At 36.5% G+C, this 24478-nt stretch overlaps 1 protein-coding gene across 40 annotated transcripts in view; it reads right to left on the bottom strand.

The window, feature by feature from the left end:
• Positions 1 to 24478, bottom strand: part of PAM (peptidylglycine alpha-amidating monooxygenase) — a 286547-nt gene that overhangs the window by 157547 nt on the left and 104522 nt on the right. For all 40 annotated transcript variants that reach the window (XM_043594861.1, XM_043594730.1, XM_043594826.1 and 37 more), the window contains exon 2: positions 409 to 872. In XM_043594861.1, coding sequence (XP_043450796.1) covers positions 409 to 497 — 89 coding nt within the window. In that variant the 5' untranslated portion in view covers positions 498 to 872. The remainder of the gene's footprint in view (positions 1 to 408; positions 873 to 24478) is intronic.

Raw genomic sequence — 24478 nt, 5'->3', positions numbered from 1 at the left:
AATGTTTTCTCCTGAGCTATTACAGTCCATGATCTGCTTCTCCCCACCACTTATCTATCTTGATATTTTATTCTTCAGGCTGTTTTAAACAAGAAAGCATTCAAGTCTAAACGACTCTACTGTAGTTTCTGAAATATCTCCCGGAGAGGGAGTGATTAGTATTGGAAATCACAACTTCTAATTGGAGTTTTGAAAGCCAGTGCAGCCTGGCGACAATACAGTGGGCTTTTTCTGTACGAGGGACTTTACAACAAGTTACTGTGCTAAAATCCCAAGTCGTTTCAGCCAAGTAAATCAACCTCGCATATTTCCACAACACTCTGGTTCATAAAAGTGATCACATTTTCAACAGCATGCACAGGAACCATCCAAACAACATCCCGCCCGTCTGAAAAAACACACACCCACCTCTTAAAGACTGAAAGCGGGCTTCTGAAACCCAAACAGCTGCTTGGGAAAACAAGCAGGAGAGCAAGCAGGCTCAGCCCGCCAGCCATGTCCTCGCCGCTCCGGCCCCGCCGGGAGAGGAGCCGGCGGCAGCGCAGCGCTCGCCTGGGGCCGGCGGTCGGGCAGCGGCGCCGCCAGCAGCCGCTACTTCATGGCCCGGGCGCGGCGGGCGTCCTGCGGCGGCTGCACACCATCTGCCCGCGGGAGCGGCGAGCCGGGCGAGGTGAGGTGCCTGGATCACCAGCCGCACGCACAAGCCCCTGGGTAGGCGGTACTTTTGTCCGGTCCGCGAGCGGAAGCTTTCCAGCCTCCAGAGCTCCCTTCTGCCCCGGTGCTGGGGCTAGTGGTGCGGGCGCCGTATCACTCGGGAATGACAGGGACTGTGAGGGCTATCGCACAAACGCGCGTCAGTCATCATTCAGAACCTGCAAAAATAGAAGCAGATAATGGATGACTAACACATTACAGCATTTGTCCTCAGCAAATCCCAGCTGAGGTTCTTTAACACATTAGGAGTTTTCACAAGCTTGAGCCCAAGCCTGGGGAAAATGCTGGTCTGTTGATCTCCCTCCCCCACGACCAGCCCCCAAGATCTCACAAACCTGCATAACCACCCCCCCCCCCATTCTGGCTTTTGCTCTTTCTTCCTCCATCACACCCACTCTCTCCTTTTCCTTTCCTAACTGTTCCCCCTTTTCCCTTTCTTCCACCCCATTCTCCAGATGTCTTCTCCTTACTGCCTGTCTCACTCCCTTCTATTATCAAAAATGCACTTAGTACCTCGGCTGAATGTAAACAAAGTTATTCACACAAACGACACACTAAGGTACAAGAAAAGGGAAGGAAAAAAAAAACAACTAAGAGAGGCAGAGACAAAGCACTTGGATACAACAGTAATCAAATAGAAAGACTTTGAGAACAAAGGCATGTTTATATACATGCACCAGAGTTACAGATTCCAGGAGAACGGTTCCCCCCTCAAGAATGATCACCAAAGAAGTAATCTCTGAAGTTCTCAGGATAATGTTAAAACAAATAAAAGATCTACAGCTAACATGATATATGAAATGTAAATGCCGATTTAAAAATTCTGCATTGGATACACAAAGTAATAATTTCTTACTTATAAGGCATGCCTCACAAAAGATATACTTTCCTGAATAAAGTTTGGAGATTTACAATGCAATGCAATTAGAAACAGTAGGGAAAATCTCAGCTGGCCCCCAAATGAATTTCACCTACACAGGGTATGACCAAGAACTTAATAGAAATGAGAAGCCCTGCAGAACTCAGGGTTTTAGGAGGAAAAGTCAAATAGGCTAAATTCTGAAAAAGAGGTATGTTGACTTTACTGTTTTTCTGAACTTAACTCAGACTATGCATCGTTTGTAACTTTAGATAGAAGACATTATTTTCATATGTATCATTCGCAATATAAAAATAGTTCCAAAGAAAAATATTTCTTTATTATTATTATTTTTAATTTTTTTTACATATAATTTGAGGTCAAGTAGCTAACATGCAGTGTTCCTTAAAGTTTTATTTTAATCACCAATTATAAACATGGTTTGGGGAAACTCAAATAAATCTATTAGCTAGATGAATAAAAGTAAAAACAAAAAATCAGTACGATCATATAGAAGTACATCACAAGAATACATTAGCCTCTAAATTATCTTTTGGAATGCACAAGATATTGAGCTAATTGAAAAAAAAAACACACCTAACAATCAAACAAACAAAAAACAAAGTTAAAAAAGCATGCACTAACGTTAAATTAAATCAGAAAACCTCATGATCAGTGCTTTCCAGAAGAATACCTTACACCAAATACAAATAAAATGATTGAATATCTGACCAATCCAAGGGGTGCTTGGGGCTCACCAGCACCCAAAAGACCACAATTAACTTACACAAGCAATGACATTTTTAAAAGTCTGATGATATTTGCTTGAACTTTCTCTTTGGTTTGCTGTTTGAGATTTCAGCAACAAAAACCTTCAGCCTTGTCTGAATCCTGTGGGTAAAGGAAAGAAGTCCTTATGGGGGAAGAGAAAAAACGGGCCCGAAGGCTATAGTATTGCCTCTGCCAGCAAGAAAATATAATCCTGTCTAATGACAATACTTCCCATTCCCTGGTGTTCTTTTTTTCTTTTTTTTGTAAACATATGTGAAGAAGGGATTATATTTTATTATTTCATGCAGAACAGGATTCAAGGACAGTCCTTCTTCCAGTTGGCAGGGAGATATGGTATTATACAAACACTTGAAACAAATTCAGTATTCAAATTCTTTAACAGGAACACATCCTTAAGTACTAGTCTTTGAAAAAATATTCCACTTATCTCTTTGATTGATTTTATTACCTTTGATGTCCCTAAAACACCCATTAAAAGAAAAGGGAACTAAAGTTGTAGGTAGAAGCAAAGCTGGTATTTACAGCCATGAACTGAACAGAAGGTCCCATCGAAATGAAAGCTAATTACTCTTTGGTTTTTCATGCCTTGTAAACTAAAGACAAAACACAAATCACCATATGAAAAAAAAAAAAGTGTAACCATTTCATTTGTTATTTTCTAATTCCTGAAAGTTGTGGAATATATAATATCCAACTCTTAGTAGTCTTTATTCAGTAGTTGAAAAATTGAAAATACATTTCCTTGAGATAATCCATTCCCTCACCCAAAAAAACCCAATACTGAATTTCATATCCTGTTCAAAATGTTGGAATATATATCTGGGTTTTGTAACATGAATAAAATGAAAAGACAATATAGTCTATTAAGGGGGATGAGAACTTAACACAGTTAATATAAGATATGTTTAGAATGTAGTATTCCTATACTATACTATAGTACTATAAAAAGGACTCAGGGAATTTTGAGGAAGAAAAGATAATTTTAATCTTCAAGAGGAGAATAAGAAAAAGAGAAAGGTATAGGAGTTGCCAATGGAAGTGGGAGTTTGGAGGGTCAGGTTTCCACTGTGGGGAGATGGACACACATAGTCCAAGTTGAGGGACGGGCAGGGGCAGAGGCGCCCAAGTGGGGAGTGGACGGTATGTTTGAAAAATAAGTGACAAAGATTCTGCCTCCTAGACTAAAGCTGCAGACCCAGAGTTACTATTTTATTTGTAATACAAAGCTAATATTCTGTTTCTATGTCCATAAATTTGTAGCAAGAATGATGTAAAGTTTATACAGTACAGAATATTAATTTCAAGAACAGTAACGTTATGAAGTTAAGTACAGCCTAGTAGAAAGGACCATAAAATGAATTTGGCTTTTACAAAGTCAGAATTCCATTCCTTTCAATTTTCATTTGAAAAAAAAAAAGTAGTTGAAATCTGTAATTGACCAAAGAATCAAATAAATACATTGGCCATGAATTCCTTTATTCAACAAGAGAACCAAGATAGCACAGTGGCAAAGAACATGTAAACCAAAGGAAAACTGCCTGGATCCCTGGCTCCGTCATTTCATAGCCTTGTGAAACTGGGCAAGTACCTAGCCTCTCTTTGCCTCAGTTTCCTCAAAAGTAAAATGGATAATCCTACTACCTATTCTTGGGCTGTTACAAGAAGTACACGAATTTATATCCTTACAACAGTGCTAGACATATAATAAATGTTCACTATTACTGTTCTTGCAACAAATATTTATTGAGTGCCTAAGACTGCTTAATGCTGGGGATGGTGATAATCAAGACAGATCAAGTTCTCACTTTTATAGAGATTAATTTCTAGTGGGGGGAAAAAACAAATGAAAATAACTACCGAATTATAAATTTCATTTTCTTTTACGAAGATTTTATGTGGTTTCCTACAATGACTTATGATTAAACTGATTAAAGGATGCATATCCACTCACATAGCAATTCAACTCTCCGCGTTTATTCTTAAGCAAAAATTGAACAAGAGCACAAACATGTTTAAAGTGATATTTACTGACATGGTTTATAATAACAAAGAACTGGATATTTATAATAAGCAAAGAATTGGAATCAGTTTAAATGTTCATCAATGAGAGAATGGCAAAAAGCTTTTTTTTTTTTTTAATATTAAAACACGAATACTATGAATCCCTTTTAAAAAGGACAAGACGGGAGCCTAAGTGGCTCAGTCAGTTGAGTGTTGGAGTCTTAGTTTCAGCTCAGATCATGATCACAAGATTCCTGAGTTCAAGCCCCGCATTGTGTCAGTGTGGAGCCTGCTTGGGATTTCTGTCCCTCCCTCCCTCTCTCTCTCTCTCACTCTCTCTCTCTCTATCCCTCCCAGCTCACACACTCTTTCTCTCTCTCTAAATAAATGAATGATAAATAAATAAACAAACAAACAAACAAACAAATAGGACAAGATGGGTCTATTTTTATAGGCAAGGTCATATTCTATGACATATTGTTTTTCTTCTTGCATAATTAAAAAAATGTTTAAACAATATCAAACTTACGAAATGTTGCTGTGGAGCTAACCACGGACTGCTGCCCCACTGGAGCACCTTAGAAATGTTGCAAGTATGGTTACAAAGAATTTTTTTCCTTTAACCATTTGAGAGTAAATTGCTGACATGGTACCTCATCATCCCTGAAAACTTCTGTATGTATTTCCTAAAGTACATTCCACTACATTATCACAATGCAGTCATCAAAATAAACATATTCACACTTACACATTACTACCATCTAATCCTCAGTCTCCAGATGTTGCCAACTATCTCAATAATGTCTCTAATAGCAAAAGTCCAGTTTAGAATCAAGCCTTATGTGTACAGTTATCATGTATCTAGTCTCCCATGCTAAGATAGTTTCTCAGTCTGTCTTTACTTTTTGTGACCTTTACTCTACTGAAGATTTCAAGCCAGTTATTTCGCAGAATGCCTCTCAATTAGTATTTGTTATCTTTTCCATAAGGACTAGATTCTGGTTGTGCATCTCTGGTAGGAATATCACAGAAGGTTATGTATCCGTATTTTTTCAATGTATCTGTATTAGTTGTCCATTGAAGCATATCAAATTATCCCCAAACTTAGTAGTTGAAAACAACAAATATTATCTCAAATAGTTTCTGTGCATAAGGAAAAGAAGAAGGTTAGTGGGGTGATTTTCTCACGAAGTTACAATCAAGATGTTGGCAAAGGCTACAGTCAACTGAAGGCTTGAAGGATCTGCTTGCAAGGTGGCTTACTCACCTTGGATGAGGAAATTAGTGCTGGCTGTTAGCAGAAACAACCTGTCCTCACTATGTGGCCCTCTCTCCAGGGCTGCCTAAGGGCCTTTACAACATGGCAGCTGCCCTCCGCCAGAGTGAGCAAGGTCTTTTAGCATCTAGCATCAGAAGTCACATGCCATCATTTCTATAATATCCTATGGTTACACAGGTCAGTCCCACTCAGTGTGTACAAAAACTACCCAAGGGCATGAATACCAGAAGGCAAGGATCATCTTCTTGGAAGCTGGCTACAACAGCCTCTCATGAGATGGCATGCAATTTTAATTTGTCTCATTACTGATGATGTTAAATCATTTGATTAAGGCGTGTCTTCCAGGCTTTTCCACTGTAAAGGTATTTTTCCCTTTGTCATTAATTTTTTTGGTGGAAAATTTTTTAACTTTGTAAACATTATAATTCTAAGTAAACTTTCATTTTATTTACTATTTATTACATCATAACGGACTCATTTTATTCAGTGGGTTTTAATCTGCTACTAACTTTACTTATTTACATTATTTACTTAGATGCTCAAACAGTCTCAATTGTGGCCCCCATAAGCTAGCTTTTGTGTCCTTCTGACTTGTCCCATTATCCTTAGAGCACTTTCTTGCTTTTTTGCCTCTTCTCTCATTTGGGCTCAAAACCCTCTTAGCACCAGGGCTTTCTGTTTGTGTTCTTCACCCCACTTGGCCTTCGCTGACATCCTATAGTGGGCTGCTCACACACATGGATGCCCTCTTTACCTTGTTTGGGCTATGGCATCCCATGGAAGGCCACCAACCCACCACATGGACACTCTCCTTCCCTGAGGTTGGTTCCATACCCTATGCCAGGCTGCCCTTTCTAAATGCCTACCTTGCTCTGCCCCACATAATAACTGTAGGACTGAACTGTTCAGAAAGAGAAATCAAATTATACAACAATATACACATGCATTTATAAACCTGAAGTAATATAATTCAGTTGTATTTCCAGCGGTTTTCAATGGGGACAGGTGGGGAAAAAGGCAGACCTTCACTTTCCATTTATGTTTTTGTAGGCTTTCAACTTTTACAAGTTTATGTTACTTTTGTAACCAGAAAAAATATATACAGATATAGATATGCATTTTAAAATATTTTATTGGATATGAATCTATATATTTCAATTTACATGTTAATTTCTATCTGAGCTAGGTTATATTTTGAAAAATGAATAACTCTCCTTTCTTGGCAAGAACTTTATAAGCTAATATTTATGGTGGTTATATGTCCACAATGCAGGATTTCTCCAGCTCAGTACTAGAAACACTTTAGAAAGATACTTCTTTGTTGTAGGGGACTGGCCTGTGCATTACAGCATGTTCAGCAGCATCTCTGGACTCTGCCTACTAGATTTCAGTTGTACTTTCTTCAGTTGTGACAGCAAAATGTCTCAAACATTGCCAAATGTCTTCTGGAAGGTAAATGACCTTGGTTGAGAAGCAATGTTGTAATATGGTTCATTAACATGAAATTTAATCTGTAAATCGAATGTGATGCAGTTTCCTTCAAATACATATAATGAGACGTAAATTGCCAAAAACAAAAGTGCTTGCAAATATGGAACTTCTAAATAATGGGAAAATAACAATCAAAAAAGCAGGTAACATTTATTGACTTATATGCCAAGTATTGATTTTATACATATCATCTCACTGAATTCTTATGACTTTAAAGTACAGGCTATTATTTTCATTTTATAGATGACAGATCTGAGCCTTAGAAAAATAATTAACTTGCCCTGGTTATATGGCAGTAGGGTAAGGATTCAAATCCTGGCTTTAGACTCCAGAATATATTCTCTTAGTTCCTATTTTTCAACATAAAAAAGACTCTACATTCACAGGGAATGTTTTCTTCAAGAACAAAAAGGCCAAGTCCTCTGAAGATCGTTATTTTATAAACTAATAGCCAATGTTTATTGAGCAACTACTGTGTGCTAGGCACTGTGTGGACAATAAGTTCAACTGAATCCTCACAGCAACTCTACGAAATTCATACCATTATCATTCACATTTTACAGAGTGGAAACTGGACACAAAGAGAACTGGCAATTTACCCAGGGTACATAGCTGAGATTTAACCCAGGCAATCGGATACCATAGTTGAAGACCTTAACTACTCAGCTATCAATGTTACCTAGTCTTATTTTTTTTCATTCACATATTAGGAAGCATTCACATTTCCTCTGTGAATCTACTAACATTACTCATTTAGCTAATTCAGAAAGAACAAATTGAAGATTTATGACTAAAGTCCAAGTCTGGTCCAAAATTAGGTTTCTTTTGGCTTGCATGAATTTTTCCCAACTGAATCTGAATTCTGAGAAAACATTTCAAAATGAAAAGATTTCACATAAAAAGTGTCTTTTGAAGAATTGTAAAATCTGGCATCCTTGGACCCACATTTCCATATGGCAACAATTAACTGAGCCAAGTTGTGTCTTCTTTTTAGACGAGGCCAGTGCTCTGCAGATTGCCGCGGTCCCCACTCCCCCCTATTACTCCCAGATCCTGAAGACAAGAGTAGTTATTGCAACTGCCACTCAGCATGAAGGTATAGTTGTTGTCTGTCTATTCTTTGGAGGTCTTTGTTTTGTTTTGTTTGTTAACATTACTAGCTGGACCCTAAAATCATCTGTGTTGTAACCCCAGAGGCACAGCATTTCTCTATGTGAAAAGGTAAACTTGACGCTGTACGTAGGGTAGAGTTTGCCCACTCTGATATACTGTTGCTGTTCTTTTTTCTTTTCTTTTCTTTTTTCTTCTTTTCTTTGTTCTTTTCTCTTCCATCCTTTCCTTTCCTTTCTCCTTTCCTTCCTTCCTTCCTTTCTCTTTCTTTCTTTCTTTCTTTCTCTTTCTTTCCCCTTCTTCCTTCCTTCCTTCCTTCCTTCCTTCCTTCCTTCCTTCCTTCCTTCCTTCCTTCCTTCCTCCTTTTCTTTCTCCCGCTCTTCATTACTAAGGCCCACCAAATTGAGTGGCATTTTCTGCACGTGGATTTGTTTGGAATTCGTTATTTCAATATGTAGCCAATTTGAAGTATTTTTCACTTGAAAGTCAAAACTGGCTGGGTAACTATAGAATATTTATGTTAAAAAAAATCTCAGGGGTACCATTCAGCATATGATTCTACTGGAATAAGAACTTGCCCACAGTAACAAATTTTCTTTTATTTTTTGGTTTCCATGATCAGTACCAGATGCCCTTTAAATATGTTCATTAGTCATCAAATTGCTCAGTCCTGTAAATACTTCCATGGGGGGAAAAAAAGAGACATTATTCTTAATTAAATTTTTCAGCTTTGACTAATATAAATACTTCATAACACATGTATCTAAAGTCACTGCTGGCATATCTTACTGTAAGATAAAACAGATCCCTGAGTTCCAATCAGCACACATCTTTTAGTTCTAAGGACTACATTGGGCAGTCCTCAGGAAACTAGTTTCTTGCACAGGAAAGCATTAACTGTTACTGATGATGTCAGAGAAGTAGACCAGCTCCTCTGTATGCTACTCATTTGCCTAGCAGGTATCTTATTTATTTACAAGCTCAGAATATCACATAGAATTTAGTTTCAGAAAAAGAACACAAAGCACATCTACAGTTTTCACCACTCTTTTCCTTTAAATATTCCCATCAAGTGCTGGATCACAGGGTGTCAGCCTTCTCCTGCAGAGTTGCTTAGCAAAGTGGAGAGCCCTCAGTGATTTCTGTGCTAACTCACAGAGTTAGATGTGAGGACCTAAACTTACAGGCTATCTCCACTTTAGCCTGTATTAATAAACTCTCTTCGAAAATTAATAAACTCTCTTCTTCCTCTTCAGTGAAGTTTTTAAGAAACTAGTTTGAAACTAATGCCCAAGACCTGAATAAATTTCAAATGTCTTGTGGTTTTCAATAAAGTGTGGATCACTGAAAGGCCCACTGATTTTGCTATTGAAAGGTCTTTTGCATTACCTTTGTAATGCTTCCTTTGTGGGTCTTTGCATTATTATTTTCTCCCATTTTGAAGAGGAAGTTGGTACAGAATGGGGTGGGAGGTACCATATTTAAGCTCAAATATTTAATGCCAGCCACTGGGCTTAGATGGATGTGGTCTATAGTTGGGATCTGCCTCTCCTTCTGTCTTGCAATTATCAACACATTTTTTTAAATGAGATGTCCTCTTTTGAGGGTTCTTTTTCCTGTTTGATTCTACATCCTTAGGCATGGTTATTTCCAAAGCATTTTACTCCATATTTTGTTAAATGCCTCCTGATGACTTCAGAGGCAGGAGCTATTAACTACACATAAAACCTCAGATCCAGAACATGCTAAAAATAAGTTTAAAAATAAGAATTCTTTTTCTTGATAAGTAAAAAATGTACAGGAAAATGTCTAGATTCCCATTCAAAAATAAGACTTAACTTTATCTTTTGCTTCTTGTGATACTCACATAGAAGCATTTTCTCCCATAGCAGAATTAAATTTTCAAATGATTCTCATGTTTTTCATTTCAAATGTTTCAATCCTTACAATAAAATGCCTATAAACATACCCATTTTTATTACATAAGTTTGTCTGGCTATCCTTTTCTTCAAGCCTCTCAGCTCGATAATTACAGCACTTAACAGTGGTATCTATAATTAGATAATGTTATTATATAATTGACAAACATGGGAATTTTTCTTAAGGATCATAGAAGAATGTCAAAACATTCTCTCACTTATATAATTTTGCTCAAGTGAGTTTATAGCAACCTAGAGGGATTCTATAAAATCTACGGCACACAGTGCCCCCTCAATCCGTCTCAGCTACGTAATTTGAAAGCCACTAACAATAGGAACATGGTTGCTTAAAACCACTTTAAAGTTTTTTATTTTATGGCATAGAAGCTACAATAAAATTTAACTTAATAAGAACAGCATTTGAAACTTTAAATATGCAATCCACCATTGAAAGAAATATAATGTATTAAAGTACCTGATATTCAGATATTTTAATTTCTCGTCTACAGCAATAGTTTTCTTTGATCAGTGTCCCCAAACTCCCCATGAACTACCAATGAGGAGCTTCATAATTTTCTTCTGGCTGAAAGGATCAAAGCATTCTTACGTTTGCTAGAACTCTTTGATACCGCTGCACAAACAGGTGGTGAATTTATTTCATCGCTACTAAACCGTTTCTTGCTGCCTTGAGCTTAGGAAGAAGTGGTTTATTTTAACACGATGCTTACAGACCAGCTCTCTCTTCCCCCATTTTTAGTCTTCTTTACAAGGTTTCCCATAGTGATGTGCACTACACCCGGACACTGAAAATGAACGCTGAAAAACGAGGAGACCCGTGACCCTCTGGGCTTGGGAGCACACACCGGGTACAGTCCCGGTGGTACTCCCCCCAGAAGGGGAGGCCTGAGCACACCCTGTTGATTTTATTTGCCTCCTCTTTCCATTATGGAAGTTATAGGCCCTAACCTTGACTTATATCGTAACTAAAAGTTGAGCTTTTAAGTCACAGAAAAATGTGAAATAGACCAATTGTGTTTGCCAATTTTAACCAAAATAAAGAGGCCCACAACAGTACCATATGGAAAATTGGTTCCCATATTTGAAGAAAACCTCTTTGTAAAATCACAACATTTCATGGACCTATCCATAATAATAAATGATACTTTTAATAATTAAATTATTTAACAGTTAGTATTTGCTAAATGCTAGACAGTGTTCTAAGTACTTTTCATGTATTATTTCATTGAATTCTCACAACATTCTATGAACTAGAGTATTATCTCCATTTTACAAATGAGGAAATAGAGGCACAAAGAAGTTAAGGAACTTGTTTGACATTGACAGTGGCTGATTCCAGAGGTAGGAGCTATTAAATGCCAGGCTACACTTGATAAAGGCTGTAAGTCTGGTATTTGCTTATTAAGAAAATATGTCAAGGCTAAAAAAACTATTACTGACTAATGATTTTCAATGAATTTCTATTTTATTCCCAATATAACTAAAACCAGTTAGTTATAGTTACTAAACTATAGTTTAGTTTTAGTTACTAAAACTAAAAACACATAAGCATGAGACATATTTCCCATCTCACAACGCCTGCTTTCTATCGGTGACTCCAGGCTAAATCTCAAAATCTCTCTCCTCCAGCAGACTCTGAACCCAAAGATGCAAACTACTGGTGTAAAATGGAGCGTGAAGACTTGCACTTGAAATCAGAAGTTGTGGTTTCAAGTCCCATTTTAGGGATTCATTTCACATTTCTGCACTTTGGTTTCTTCCTGTACCAAAGAGGGATAATTGATAAACGTACTACCAAAGGGCTACCGTGAGCAAATTCTGAAAAGAGTAAAGAGTCACAGAGACAGAAGTTCTTACTGGTGTTTTAGGTTCAGCTTTATCAATGGATAAATTTTTAAATCTTTTCTTTTTCTAATTTTGCACTGTACATTCTGAATCTACTTATACCTCATCTTTGAGTAAAGTTTCAGAGTACTAGAACATCTTCAGATGACAGATACTGTAAAATTATCCATTTTTGTAAAAGCGAGAACGAACTATTGGGATTTCATCAAGATACAAAGCTTCTGCAAAGGAAACAATTGACAAAACTAAAAGGCAACTGGCGGGATGGGAGAAGATATTTGCAAATGACATACAGGATAAAGGATTAGTATCCAAAATCTATAAAGAACTTACCAAACTTAGCACCTGCAAACAAATAATCCAGTGAAGAAATGGGCAGAAGACATGAATAGATACTTTTCCAAAGAACACATCCAGATGGCCAACTGACACATGAAAAGATGCTTAACATCGCTCATCATCAGGGAAATACAAATCAAAACCATGATGAGATACCACCTCACACTGGTCAGAATGGCTAAAATGAACAACTCAGGGAACAGCAGATGTCGGCGAGGATGCGGAGAAAGAACACTTTTACACTGCTGATGGGAACAGGTGCAGCTGCTCTGGAAAATAGTGTGGAGGTTCCTCAAAAAATTAAAAACAGAATTACCCTTCAACCCAGCAATTGCACTACTAGGAATTTATCCAAAGGATACAGAAATGCTGATTTGAAGGGGCACATGCACCCCAATGTTTACAGCAGCACTATCAACAATAGCCATATTATAGAAAGAACACAATGTCCATCAACTGATGAATGGATTAAGAAGATGTGATATACAGCTATACAACAGAATATTACTCGGAGATGACAAAGAAGCAAGTCTTGCCATTTGCAACAACATGGATAGAACTAGAGGGTATTATACTAAGTGAAGTAAACTGGTCACAAAAAGACAGATATCATCTGATTTCACTCATATGTGGAATTTGAGAAACTTAACAGATGAACATAGGGAAAGGGAAGGAAAAATAAGATAAAAACAGAGAGGGAGGCAAACCATAAGAGACTCTTAAATACAGAGAACAAACTGCAGGTTGATGGTGGGAGGGTGGGTAAATGGGTGACAGGCATTACGGAGGGCCCTCTTTGGGACGAGCACTGGGTGTCATATGTAAGAGATGAATCACTGAGTTCTACTCCTGAAGCCAAGACTACGTTGTTTGTTAACTAACTTGAGAATACAAAAACAAACAAACAAACAAAAAACTATCCTTGAAAAGTCAGGAAAAAAATAGGGCTAAAAGATCCAAATTTAAACTCTTCCTAACAAGAAAAATAAGAGCAAAAGCAGGAACTCTGTCATTCAGCAAAAAGAGAACTAAAGTCAACCTAAATCATTTGAAATGTGCTCCAGTACTCAGGAATAACATTTATATTTCAAGGGAATTACCAATGTTATGTCAAGATTATTAGGAAACATTTACTGGGTACGGGCACTGACAGGTACAGCATGTCATGGCCTTTGAGTTTGTGTCACATGACTTAAGGAAACTATACAGTCAGGCTTGCAGAACAAGCTGCCCAAAGACATCTGTGGTAGAGGTAAATAACATGAATTTATGTTCTACAAGCAGTTATTTTCTGGGAACAAATAAATATAAAATGGTAGACCCAATTAGGTGCTTGGGACTTGAGTGAGACAAATAGATTCTTATTAGTAACACTTGCCTATTCCTTTATAGGAATATTGACAAGAAACATAACTTATTGTTGCTGAAGCATTTTGAAGATGAAATGTGCTGTGTAACTACTGCTACACAAATACTAAATGCTATATGAGGTATCAAGTTTACTACTATTTACTTGAGCCTACTGAATTTAATATTTACTCCTAAATAGAGGGATTATGTGAATTACTTTGCTGGAAGTTGGTTCTTTTGAAATAGAATTTTTTTCGAGCCTTTGAAATGAAATTTTAATAGTTGGCGTATATGCACAAATTTTATTTTCTTAAAAATTTGCTTCCCGTTATAATGAATTTCCATTATCATAAAGTTAAGACTCTTTCAAATAGCAAAGAAATCATTGCAGATAAAAAAATGTGGTCATAATACAACTCACGACAATATGTAAAACTCTACTGATAAAGCAAACAATGTACTGCCAGTCCAGTAATTCCACCAGAAGACTTCTCTCTTTTGAAACAGCACATCCCTAAATATTTAGTAAAAACAGAAGTAAAAACAAATAGGACCTTAGGCCTTTAAACATACTATTCATAAAGGTATAGTAATTACAGATTTAGAGTGATCATATTTATTGTTACTTTAAAACACACTAATGTCATCGTCAAACCTTTTAAAATTCCAATGACAAAATAAAACTATAAAATAATCAGTGGTTCCAATCATCCCTGAGGTATATTAGCATGTACTTAAAAGAAGCTGACCATTTTATCTTTCAATATGATTTCTGGGAAATTTATGTCTCTATCAACGGATTCAAAATTAATGGCCCATGCTTGATCAGCTGGTCATTCCCACTATCATAATGGCTGGCAGATAAGTGCTTCAATGATTCAGGGATTGATACCAAATGGGAAGGCAGTGCCAGGCCGGTGATGCTGGTATACAGCTAGGAAAGTATCATACCAGATCCTGCTCTTTGGGCATGGCGGAATTTGTATTTTACTTCATGATATCTTCATTCATGACTAAACAAAAGCTGAATGACAGAAACAAAAAAAATATTATTAAATATGAGCAGAGTTAATTCAAACAATGGGAAAATATACTTTAAACTATTTGATTAGGTCAAGATTAAGGGGGAAAAAGGTGGAACTTCTCCCTCTATAAATAATAACACAGCTCTCTTGGTCTTGAACTCAAAGCCACAGAGCTGTTTTAAGATATTAAAAAAATACTACTAACTGTTTCATTCTGATTTAGCCAAAGTAACATTTTAAGATGGCCTACTTTATTTCTTGTTCCTAAAACTGGGTAATTGCCTTGTTATCTTCTCATAAAATACCAAAAATTTGCTTGTTATCAAAGAGGTCAGCATTTTTTTTACCAGTAGGTTTTATCTTAACCAAATGCTAATATCAAAACCAGAAAAATAAATGGATTAAGCAGTATTAATTTGCCTAAAATAGAATAAAGCTGTGCTAAAATTTCCCTTTCATTTTGATATTTAAATCACTATTGGTATTACATTGTAATGAGATAAAGGTTCATTAAGGCAGCCTTTGTTATGTAAAAACAAAACACACTGGAGGGGAAATTATGGAGTTACAATTATCCTCCAAGGATATAGCAAATGAGATATCATTAAAATATTTAAGTTTAATTATGCAGTATGTTCCAATACATAATCAAAATACATACATATGCACACAAGTATTTCATTCACTACTGAAACCTTCTGAAGTTGTCTTCTAAGGAGAAAGTCAAAATTAATAGAATTATAGAAAAATCTGGAGAATCAATCCTACTCTTTATGCATGTAAAACTATTTTCTAAGTTGGAGAATGCATCTGACTCTGGAGCAGAATTCTCCACACGTGCTCATGTTCAGGTTCTCTCGATCCCACATCCCTACTCCTCAGCACTGATCCAGTCAGTACATTATCCTGTCTTTAGCTTCCTCGAAATGGAATCTGCTAATTTAAGTTCCTGTGCCCTCATATTTCGCCCACAAATTTAGGTATTTCAATCTGAGGCCTAATGGCTAGCAGTAGTCAATGGCTACTGCTGCTCTTCTGTCTTTTTTCTCTATTCTTCATGTCCCAATTTTCGGAGTCTGAGTTTTGTAGGCACCTTATCTGCTATAGAAACACATCTCACTTCCCCACAGCTGGGTAGCTTATGGCCCAGCTGAGAAGGGGAATCACCAGGACTGGCATCAAATGGGTATGTGACTTCCTTTAACCAATGAAAGGGGAATAGCAGTGAACTGTGTTAATCCAAACTCAAGTTTTAAAAGCCCTTATGTAATTCACCACTCTCTTTCCCTCTTTTCCTTCTGTGTTACCTACAGAAATACCCCCACTCCTCCTGCTCAGTGATGGGTGATGTGAGAGGGAGGCTGCTCCAGGAGCCTGAACCAAGACCCTCCCTGGGGAAGGGAGAGGGCAAATAAAATGAACAGCCATCCTTACAGGGACTTGGATTTAGAAATTATGCAAATATTTACATGAAAAAAAGAATGTTAAAGCAGAAGAACCAGGTAATTCCAATGGGGAAATTTCATTACTTCCCAACTACTCAATAGGGTACACATTATGAAGAAGTTTATATGAATTACACAGAATAAAGGGTGTGATTTTCAATATACACTTGGATGCCTACTCCTACCCAATGCACTATGTTTGCTAAGGCCTCATACTCATCTCCATGTAGAAAAAGTTTGTTCGTTGTTGTTGTTTTTAAATCCAGGGAGACTGGGACTTCATCCTACCTGTTCCAACATTGACATACTCAATAAATGTTAAGCAAATGAATGCCAACAAGGGATACAAAGAAATACATCACACAGTTCTCGAGGGTCTCACAGTAAAGTTTGAGAAAATTATATATACCAAAATTTGCATATATATTACATTGTATAAAACTGGACGTAAACTTTAAAATATTTTTTAATCAAAGTAGTATATACACATAGTTAAAAGTCAAATAATGGTAAAATCCTACAGTGAAAACAGCCAGCCTCTGCCCAACTACCTCGAGTCCCACTCCTCAGATGCAACTTTTTGCAAACTGTTAGCAGACTATTCAGGTATTTTACTTCATTTTTCCAAATGTGCTAATGTTCTGGTTTACAGATTCACAGTTCTATTCATTATCTTTTGACTTATTACTTTGGAAGATGAGGATTGAAGTCTCTTATACCACCCTTCTCATACCACCTGCTTTCTAATAAACATATCACAAATTTTTTTCATTTTATTTTATTTCCTCAAGGTAAGTGTACTCTTTAATGCCCATTCCCTATTTCACTCATCTTCCTGCCCACCTTCCCTCTGGTTTTTTTCTCTATAGTTAAGAGTCTGTTTGTTGGTTTGCCTCTCTCCCTCTCTCTCTCTCCCTCTCTTTTTTCCTTTGCGCACCTGTTTTCTTTCTTCAATTCCACATGAGTAAGATCATATGGCATCTGTCTTTCCCTGACTGAATTATTTTGCTTAGCATTATACTCTTCTAGGTCCATCCATGTTGTTGCAAATGGCAAGATTTCATTCTTTTTTATGGCTGATGTTCCATTGTTCCAATGTTCCATTGTAAATATATACCACATCTCCCTTATCCATTCATCTATTGATGGAAACTTGGGTGGCTTCCATAGTTTGGCTGTCGTAAATAATGCTGCAATAAACCTAGGGATGCATGTATCCCTTTGAATTAGGGTTTTTGTATTTGGGGGGTAAATACACAGTAGTGTGATGACTGGATTGTAGACTATTTCTCTTTTTAATTTTTTGAGGAACCTCCACACTGTGTTCCACAGTGGCTACACCGGTTTGTATTTCCATCAAGAAAGCAAGAGGGTTTCTTTCTCTCCACATCCTCTCCAACACTGGCTGTTCCTTATGTTTTTGATTTTAGCCATTCTGACAGGTGTGAGGTAGTATCTCACTGTGGTTTTGACTTGCAATTCCCTGATGATGTGTGATGTTGAGTATCTTTTCATGTGTCTGTTGGCCACCTGGATGTCTTCTTTGGAGAAGTGTCTGTTCATGTCTTCTGCCTATTTTTAATTGGATTATTTGATTTTTGGGTGTTGAGTTGTACCACTTATTTATATATTTGGATACTAACCCTTTATCAGATATGTTATTTGCAAATATCTTCTCCCTTTCAGTAGGTTGCCTTTTAATTTTGTTGTTTCTTGTCTCAGTGCAGAAACTTTTATTTTGATACAGTCCCAATAGTTATTTTTACTTTTATTTCCCTTAAGAGACCTACCTAGAAAAATGTTGCTATGGCTGCTGTCAGAGAGATTACTGCCTGTACTCTCTTCAAGGACTGTTACGGTTTCAAGTCTCACGTTTAGGTCTTTAATCCACTTTGAGTTTATTTTCGTGTATGGTGAAAGAAAATGGTCCAGATTCATTCTTTTGCATGTTGCTGTCCAGTTCTCCCAAGACAATGTGTTCCAGAGACTGTCTTTACCCATGGATATTCATTCTTCCTTTGTCAAAGATTAATTGACCATATAACTGGGTGTATTGCTGGGTTTTCTGTTCTATTCTATTGATCTATGTGTCTATTTTTATACTAGTACCATACTGCTTTAATTACTACCACTTTGTAATGTAACTTGATATCTGGAATTGTGATGCCTTCAGTTTTGTTTTTCTCCATATTCAACATTGCTTTGGCTATTCGAGGTCTTTTGTGGTTCCATACAAATGTGAGGATTGTTTCTTCCGGTTATGTGGAAAATGATGTCGGTATTTTGATAGGGATTCCATTAAATGGTAGATTACGTGGTAAACATTTTAATAACATTTGTTCTTCCAATGTGTGAGCATGGAATGTCCTTCCATTTCTTTGCGTCCTCTTGAATTTCTTTCATCAGTGTTTTATAGTTTTCAGAGTCCAGGTCTTTCACCTCTTTAAGTTTATTCCCAGATATTTTATTGTTTCTGGTACAATTGTAAATGAGATTGTTTACTTAATTTCTGCTCCTTCAGTATTTGTGTATAAGAATGTTAACAGATTTCTGTTCATTGAATCTATATCCTATGAGTTTACTGAATTCATTTATCAGTTCTGGTAGTGTTTTCGTAGAGTCGTTAGAGTTTTCTATATATAGTATCATGCCAGCTGCAAACAGTGAGAGTTTTACTTCTTCCCTATCAATTTGGATGCCTTTTATTTCTTTATGTTGTCTAATTACTGTGGCTAGGACTTCCAATACTATGTTGAATAAGAGCGGTGAAAGCAGACATCTTTGTCTTGTTCCTGACCTTAAGGGAAAAAGGTCTCAGTTTTTCACCACTGAGTATGATGTTTGCTGTGGGTTTTTCATATAAGGCCTTTATTATATTCAGTACTGGACATATCACAATTTTTAGTAAAATCAGTATTTAAATTGTATTAAATACTAGCACTGGTTTAGTAAAACCATAATTTAAAGATATATAAATGTTGTTCTTCACTGAGCCAAGTAATTGTCCTATGATTGTTAACTTTCTTGAACACCTTTTTATTTTTACTAGAGTTCAAGAACTATGGCATGGTTTCTGAACCACGTTTGGATTTTTTTTATTGGCTATATTCCCTATGCTATACTATCCCCATGACTTATTTATTTTATATCTGGAAATTTGTACCTCTTAATCACCTTCACCTATCTTTAAAATATCTATCGAAAAATAAAATACCTTTATTTTAGCTTCATCCTTCATTGTGTTTGGATATAGATTTACAAGATGACAATCATTTCCTCTAAGAGATTTAAGGATATTACTTCTTTATATTCTCTCTTATAATCCTGTTGTTGAAAAGTCAGACGCCAACCTAATTCTGATTTTTCACAATTTATCTATGATCTCTCTCAATATCCCCTCTCTCATCCCCAGAAGCTTTAAAAATCTTCTCTTTAGTCTCCTGTTCTGAACTTTTACTGATGTGCCCTAATAGAAGTCTTTTCTCATTCATTTTCTCAGGCATTTCTTATTCATCTTATGAAGTCACTTTAATCTGAAGATTTAAATCATTCTATTGATAAATATTCTTATATATGTCTTTGATAATTTCTTTTCTCTATCTCTGTTCTCTTTTTCAGAATTCCATATTTCCATGTGGGATCTGCTAGAATGCTCCTCAAATTGTAAAACCATTTCCTTTCTACTGTGTGTTTTGTTTACATCCTTTCTTAGCGATTTCCTCAACTTTTTCTATTTTCTGTGTTCAGCTATTTCTAATTTCTATTCCTCTCTACATTGCTTGTTCCAAATGAGTTTCTTTTCCTTTTTCTCTCTTTTTTTTTTAAATTCTCATTTTCAGTTCAGACACCTAAGTTCCTCTTCATCAGGGGGGTTTTCAATTCTCTAGAGAAGAACTTGCCCATCTCCTGAAAGGGTCAAATATGTTGCCAGCGTTCTGCAGGAAGAGAGAGGAGGCTGGAACAGACTGCATATTAATTCCCTGGTTGCAGCCCCAGATAGCACTCCCGATTTCCACATAGCCCATCACCAAGGCTTGAAACTTTCATGTGGTCTTTTAGACCAATCAGCTTGCTTCTCGTGGGGCTTACCTCTCAAGGACACTTAGTTGTAACACCTCCTGTGATACGAAGCTTATTACCAGTTCTCTACTTTCCACTTTCCAAATATGTATTAATCTGTTACTTGCTGTAGAATCTCTCTTAGTCTCTTTATCTTTTCAGGTTTATAATTTTTTAAAACTCCTTTTCTACCCTTTTTAGAGAGATTTGGGGAGATAAAAAAGATAAAAAATCATGTACTTAATCTGCCACATTGAACCTGAAGTCTCAGAAACACAATTTTAAAGTAGATTATCTGGAGATTATCTAGTTCAATTCCTTCATTTAATAGCAGAGGAAAGAAACAAAGGTAGGTTAAGTGCTCTGCTCAAAGTTCCTTTCCCACAATCAGAGGAGAACCAGGGATAAAATGTCTCCTGTCTATTAGTCCAGGGTTTCTGTGACTCCCAGTAGAACGTCTTTCTAAGAAAAGCATTTTTCTGGCCTTCTGGATAAGGGACAAGAAATATACCACTGAACCATCCACTAATTACATAATTAAAGAGGAAACTAATAACTCAGGGGAGCATACACTGAATGCTGTGTGTCAAAAATAATGAGCAGCAAGGAGCTGAGAGAAGGAGAGATCCCTGAGGGACAGGGCAATTCCAAAAAGCTCCACAAAGCAGCTGAGGTTTGCATTAGATATTGCCACGGGAGCTCCAGTTAAGGGGAGAAAAAAGGCAGTGTGTTGGCCGAGGTTCTATGTCAGGAGCGATGAGGGATCCATGCTTCACAGATTTTCACCAAGGCTGTTTTCATGAAACATCGAATCCACTCCTGCAATGTCCTGCATTTTGACACATGCCCAGAACGCATAAACCACCAACATTACTGCTTGATTCTCTGGACTCTGTCCGTCTGCACAAGCCAATTATATTATGTTGACTCTTACTCTCTGTATTCTATATTGTGGAATCACTGGGTAGTTCTTCATTTTTTATTACAGTTTCATTATCTGATAGCCATTTTTTTAAAAGCGATACACCCCAAATTTTATAAAGAAGCTTCAATATTTATAAGTAAGACACGGTGTTTAAGGACTAAAACAGTGGTTACAGGACAAAAATATGGCTGGATGAGGTAGAATTTTAAAAATTCAACTGAATGCCACCAAAAACATCTAAAATTTGGGCACTTTTTTTCTATGTCATATATCAAAAGAAATCAGAAAGCATTAATAAATAACTCTTGATAATAAAAGAAAAGCTTAAAATAAAGTATTCAATACTTACCTTTCTTAGGAAACAATAAAATGCTTAATTCTAAATAAGATAGGTAAAACACAACAGCAATTATATTTGTTATTGTTCATACTTCAAGGCAGCTTTCGTAGCTAAAATATCACCAAATATCTACTCGCCTATGACCTTAACATATACACTACCTCTTTCAATGGAAAAAAGATAGTTTCTATTTAATTTTGTCAACCTAGTTATAAAGATGCAACTGGATATTTCAAAATAAAACAAATGCTTTTAATTAATGAGGCATAAACAAACAAAAACCATGTAATCAGTGGCAAAAACATTTCCATACACTTCCTCCTTTTTTTTTTTTTTTTTTTTGCCTTATCTAATTCTGTTGAAATTCTAGGACTAGAGACTTAAAATATGTGTGCTTTAGCTATTTATTCAGGAATGCAGTGGGAGTCCCCACTACCTAGAATACAATTAAACCATATTTTGAATAAACTATAACTTAATTGAGGAGAGGTTTAGACTTAGAATATTCAAATCCCTTTAAATTTAGTAATAGAAATAGACCCAAGTATTCTGTAACTGGGGATTCTTGACCATTAGGTCAAGACACATTCCTGAATTTGCTCTTGAAGCAAATGTCTTCATTTGCTCATGAATGCATGTCTATGTACCATATCCAAGCTTGCTCTCACAAGGAATCTTCCAGGACTTGCTCTAATTACAAGTATTTAAAAGAGAACAATAAAACCTATTCTTGTCCCCTTTACCTCATAGGGATTTTTGGAAGACAAAGAAACACAATAGCCATGAGAGGCTCTGCATATTTCACTTTAAAAGACTTTCTTCCATGAGAATCAATCATGAAGACAGAAACTGCTCCAAAAAGTCCAATATACTCTAGCATCAGTCTTACAGTATCAAAACTGATCTATGTCCAGTTGCTGAACTATTCCAAAGTATTTACGAAAAGTCAAAAAGCAAAGTGGGAGATAGGAGCCTGTTTTTGAAAAAAATTAGACTAGATAAATAAAGTCATACACTTGCTTGGTACAAAAGTCCTCCGATTCTAGGATCTTTGAATCTTACATACATATATAAATGCTTAAGTTCAGACCTACTCAGTTTGACCTTTTGAGAGGTAGGGTAAGCAATGTGTGATTTTTAAAAGTTCTCCAGGTTGTGAATCTCTGTTCTGCAAATCAATGCCATTCTCACCAAAGCCAATCTACTCATGTCCAAATGGGTCAGGTGAGAGGCAAAACCAGAGCAATGTTTCCAGCAAAATCTTCTGGATTCAGGTCACTATTGGGTCTTCCTAAATCTGAGTTCGATTCCTACAATCCCATAACACAATGTTGTTCAAACTTTATTATTTCCCAGGGAGCTTAAAATACAGATTCCACTGCTCCTTTTGTTTCTTAAATTCTACATAAGTGAGATCATACAGCATTTGTCTCTCTTTGACTTATTTTGCTTAGCATTATACTCTCTAGCTTCACCCATATTATTGCAAATGACGAGATTTCATTCTTTTTTTATGGCTGACCAATGTTCCATTGTAAATATATACCACATCTCCCTTATCCATTCATCTATTGATGGAAACTTGGGTGGCTTCCATAGTTTGGCTGTCGTAAATAATGCTGCAATAAACCTAGGGATGCATGTATCCCTTTGAATTAGGGTTTTTGTATTTGGGGGGTAAATACACAGTAGTGTGATGACTGGATTGTAGACTATTTCTCTTTTTAATTTTTTGAGGAACCTCCACACTGTGTTCCACAGTGGCTACACCGGTTTGTATTTCCATCAAGAAAGCAAGAGGGTTTCTTTCTCTCCACATCCTCTCCAACACTGGCTGTTCCTTATGTTTTTGATTTTAGCCATTCTGACAGGTGTGAGGTAGTATCTCACTGTGGTTTTGACTTGCAATTCCCTGATGATGTGTGATGTTGAGTATCTTTTCATGTGCCTGTTGGCCACCTGGATGTCTTCTTTGGAGAGATGTCTGTTCATGTCTTCTGCCCATTTTTAATCAGATTATTTCTTTTTTGGGTATTGAGTTGTATCAGTTCTTTATATATTTTGGATAATAACCCTTTATCATATATGTCATTTACAAATATCTTCTCCCAGTAAGTAGGTTTGCCTTTTAGTTTTGTTGATTGTTTCCCTCCCTGTGCAGAAACTTTTTATAGTAAACGAATGAGCAAAAGGAGAAAAAAAAAAAGAGAGAGAAAGAAATACCAAGATACAGACTCTTAACTATAGAGAGCTAATGGCTACCAGAAGGGAGGTGGATGGGGGGATAAGGGAAATAGGGAATGGAGGTTAAAGAGTGCACTTACCACTCTTCAATAAAAATATTTTTTTTGGAAATTTTTATGAAAAAAATTAAATTTTAAAAATGCATCACAATATTGTCTGTTTGACTTCAAGTAATGTATACAAATACTTTTTAAATTAAGTAAACCAAGGGTAAATTAGTTTTGAGAATTTGGTATCAAATTTTAAATTGAAATTTTTAAAAATTTCAAAAAGAAAATAAGCTGCCACTAATTATTTCTTTGTAATTAAATTCTTTATTCTTAATAAGATTATTTTAAAAATGCAGATTCCAGAGCACACACCTACCAACCCACATCTAGTAGCTTTTGGTAAGGACCTGGAATGCATATTCTGATGCAGGTGGGGTGAGGATCAATTTTGAAACCATGGCCTAGGAGTTTTGATCACTTTGCAACAGGCATGGTGTTCCAGGGTCCTAAGATGATGGTCAGACTTCTGTAAATCTGATGCATAATAATCCACCCTACTGGTAAGTGCCCTAAACAAACAGGATCCCATCAGGCCCCTTAGGATCAAAGTCTATTATTTCCACAAAACTTATCCCCCTTGACTTTTCTTCCTTGGGTCTTCACTTTCTTGGGTCAACCACAACTGACTGACCTACAACACAGGATGTACTGGAAAACCATTCCACTTGCACTA

Source organism: Prionailurus bengalensis, chromosome A1 (assembly GCF_016509475.1).
Source record: "Prionailurus bengalensis isolate Pbe53 chromosome A1, Fcat_Pben_1.1_paternal_pri, whole genome shotgun sequence".
In the NCBI taxonomy this organism is placed as follows: domain Eukaryota; kingdom Metazoa; phylum Chordata; class Mammalia; order Carnivora; family Felidae; genus Prionailurus; species Prionailurus bengalensis.
Note: the sequence above shows the minus strand (reverse complement) of the source record. Positions and strands in the feature narration are given on the sequence as shown.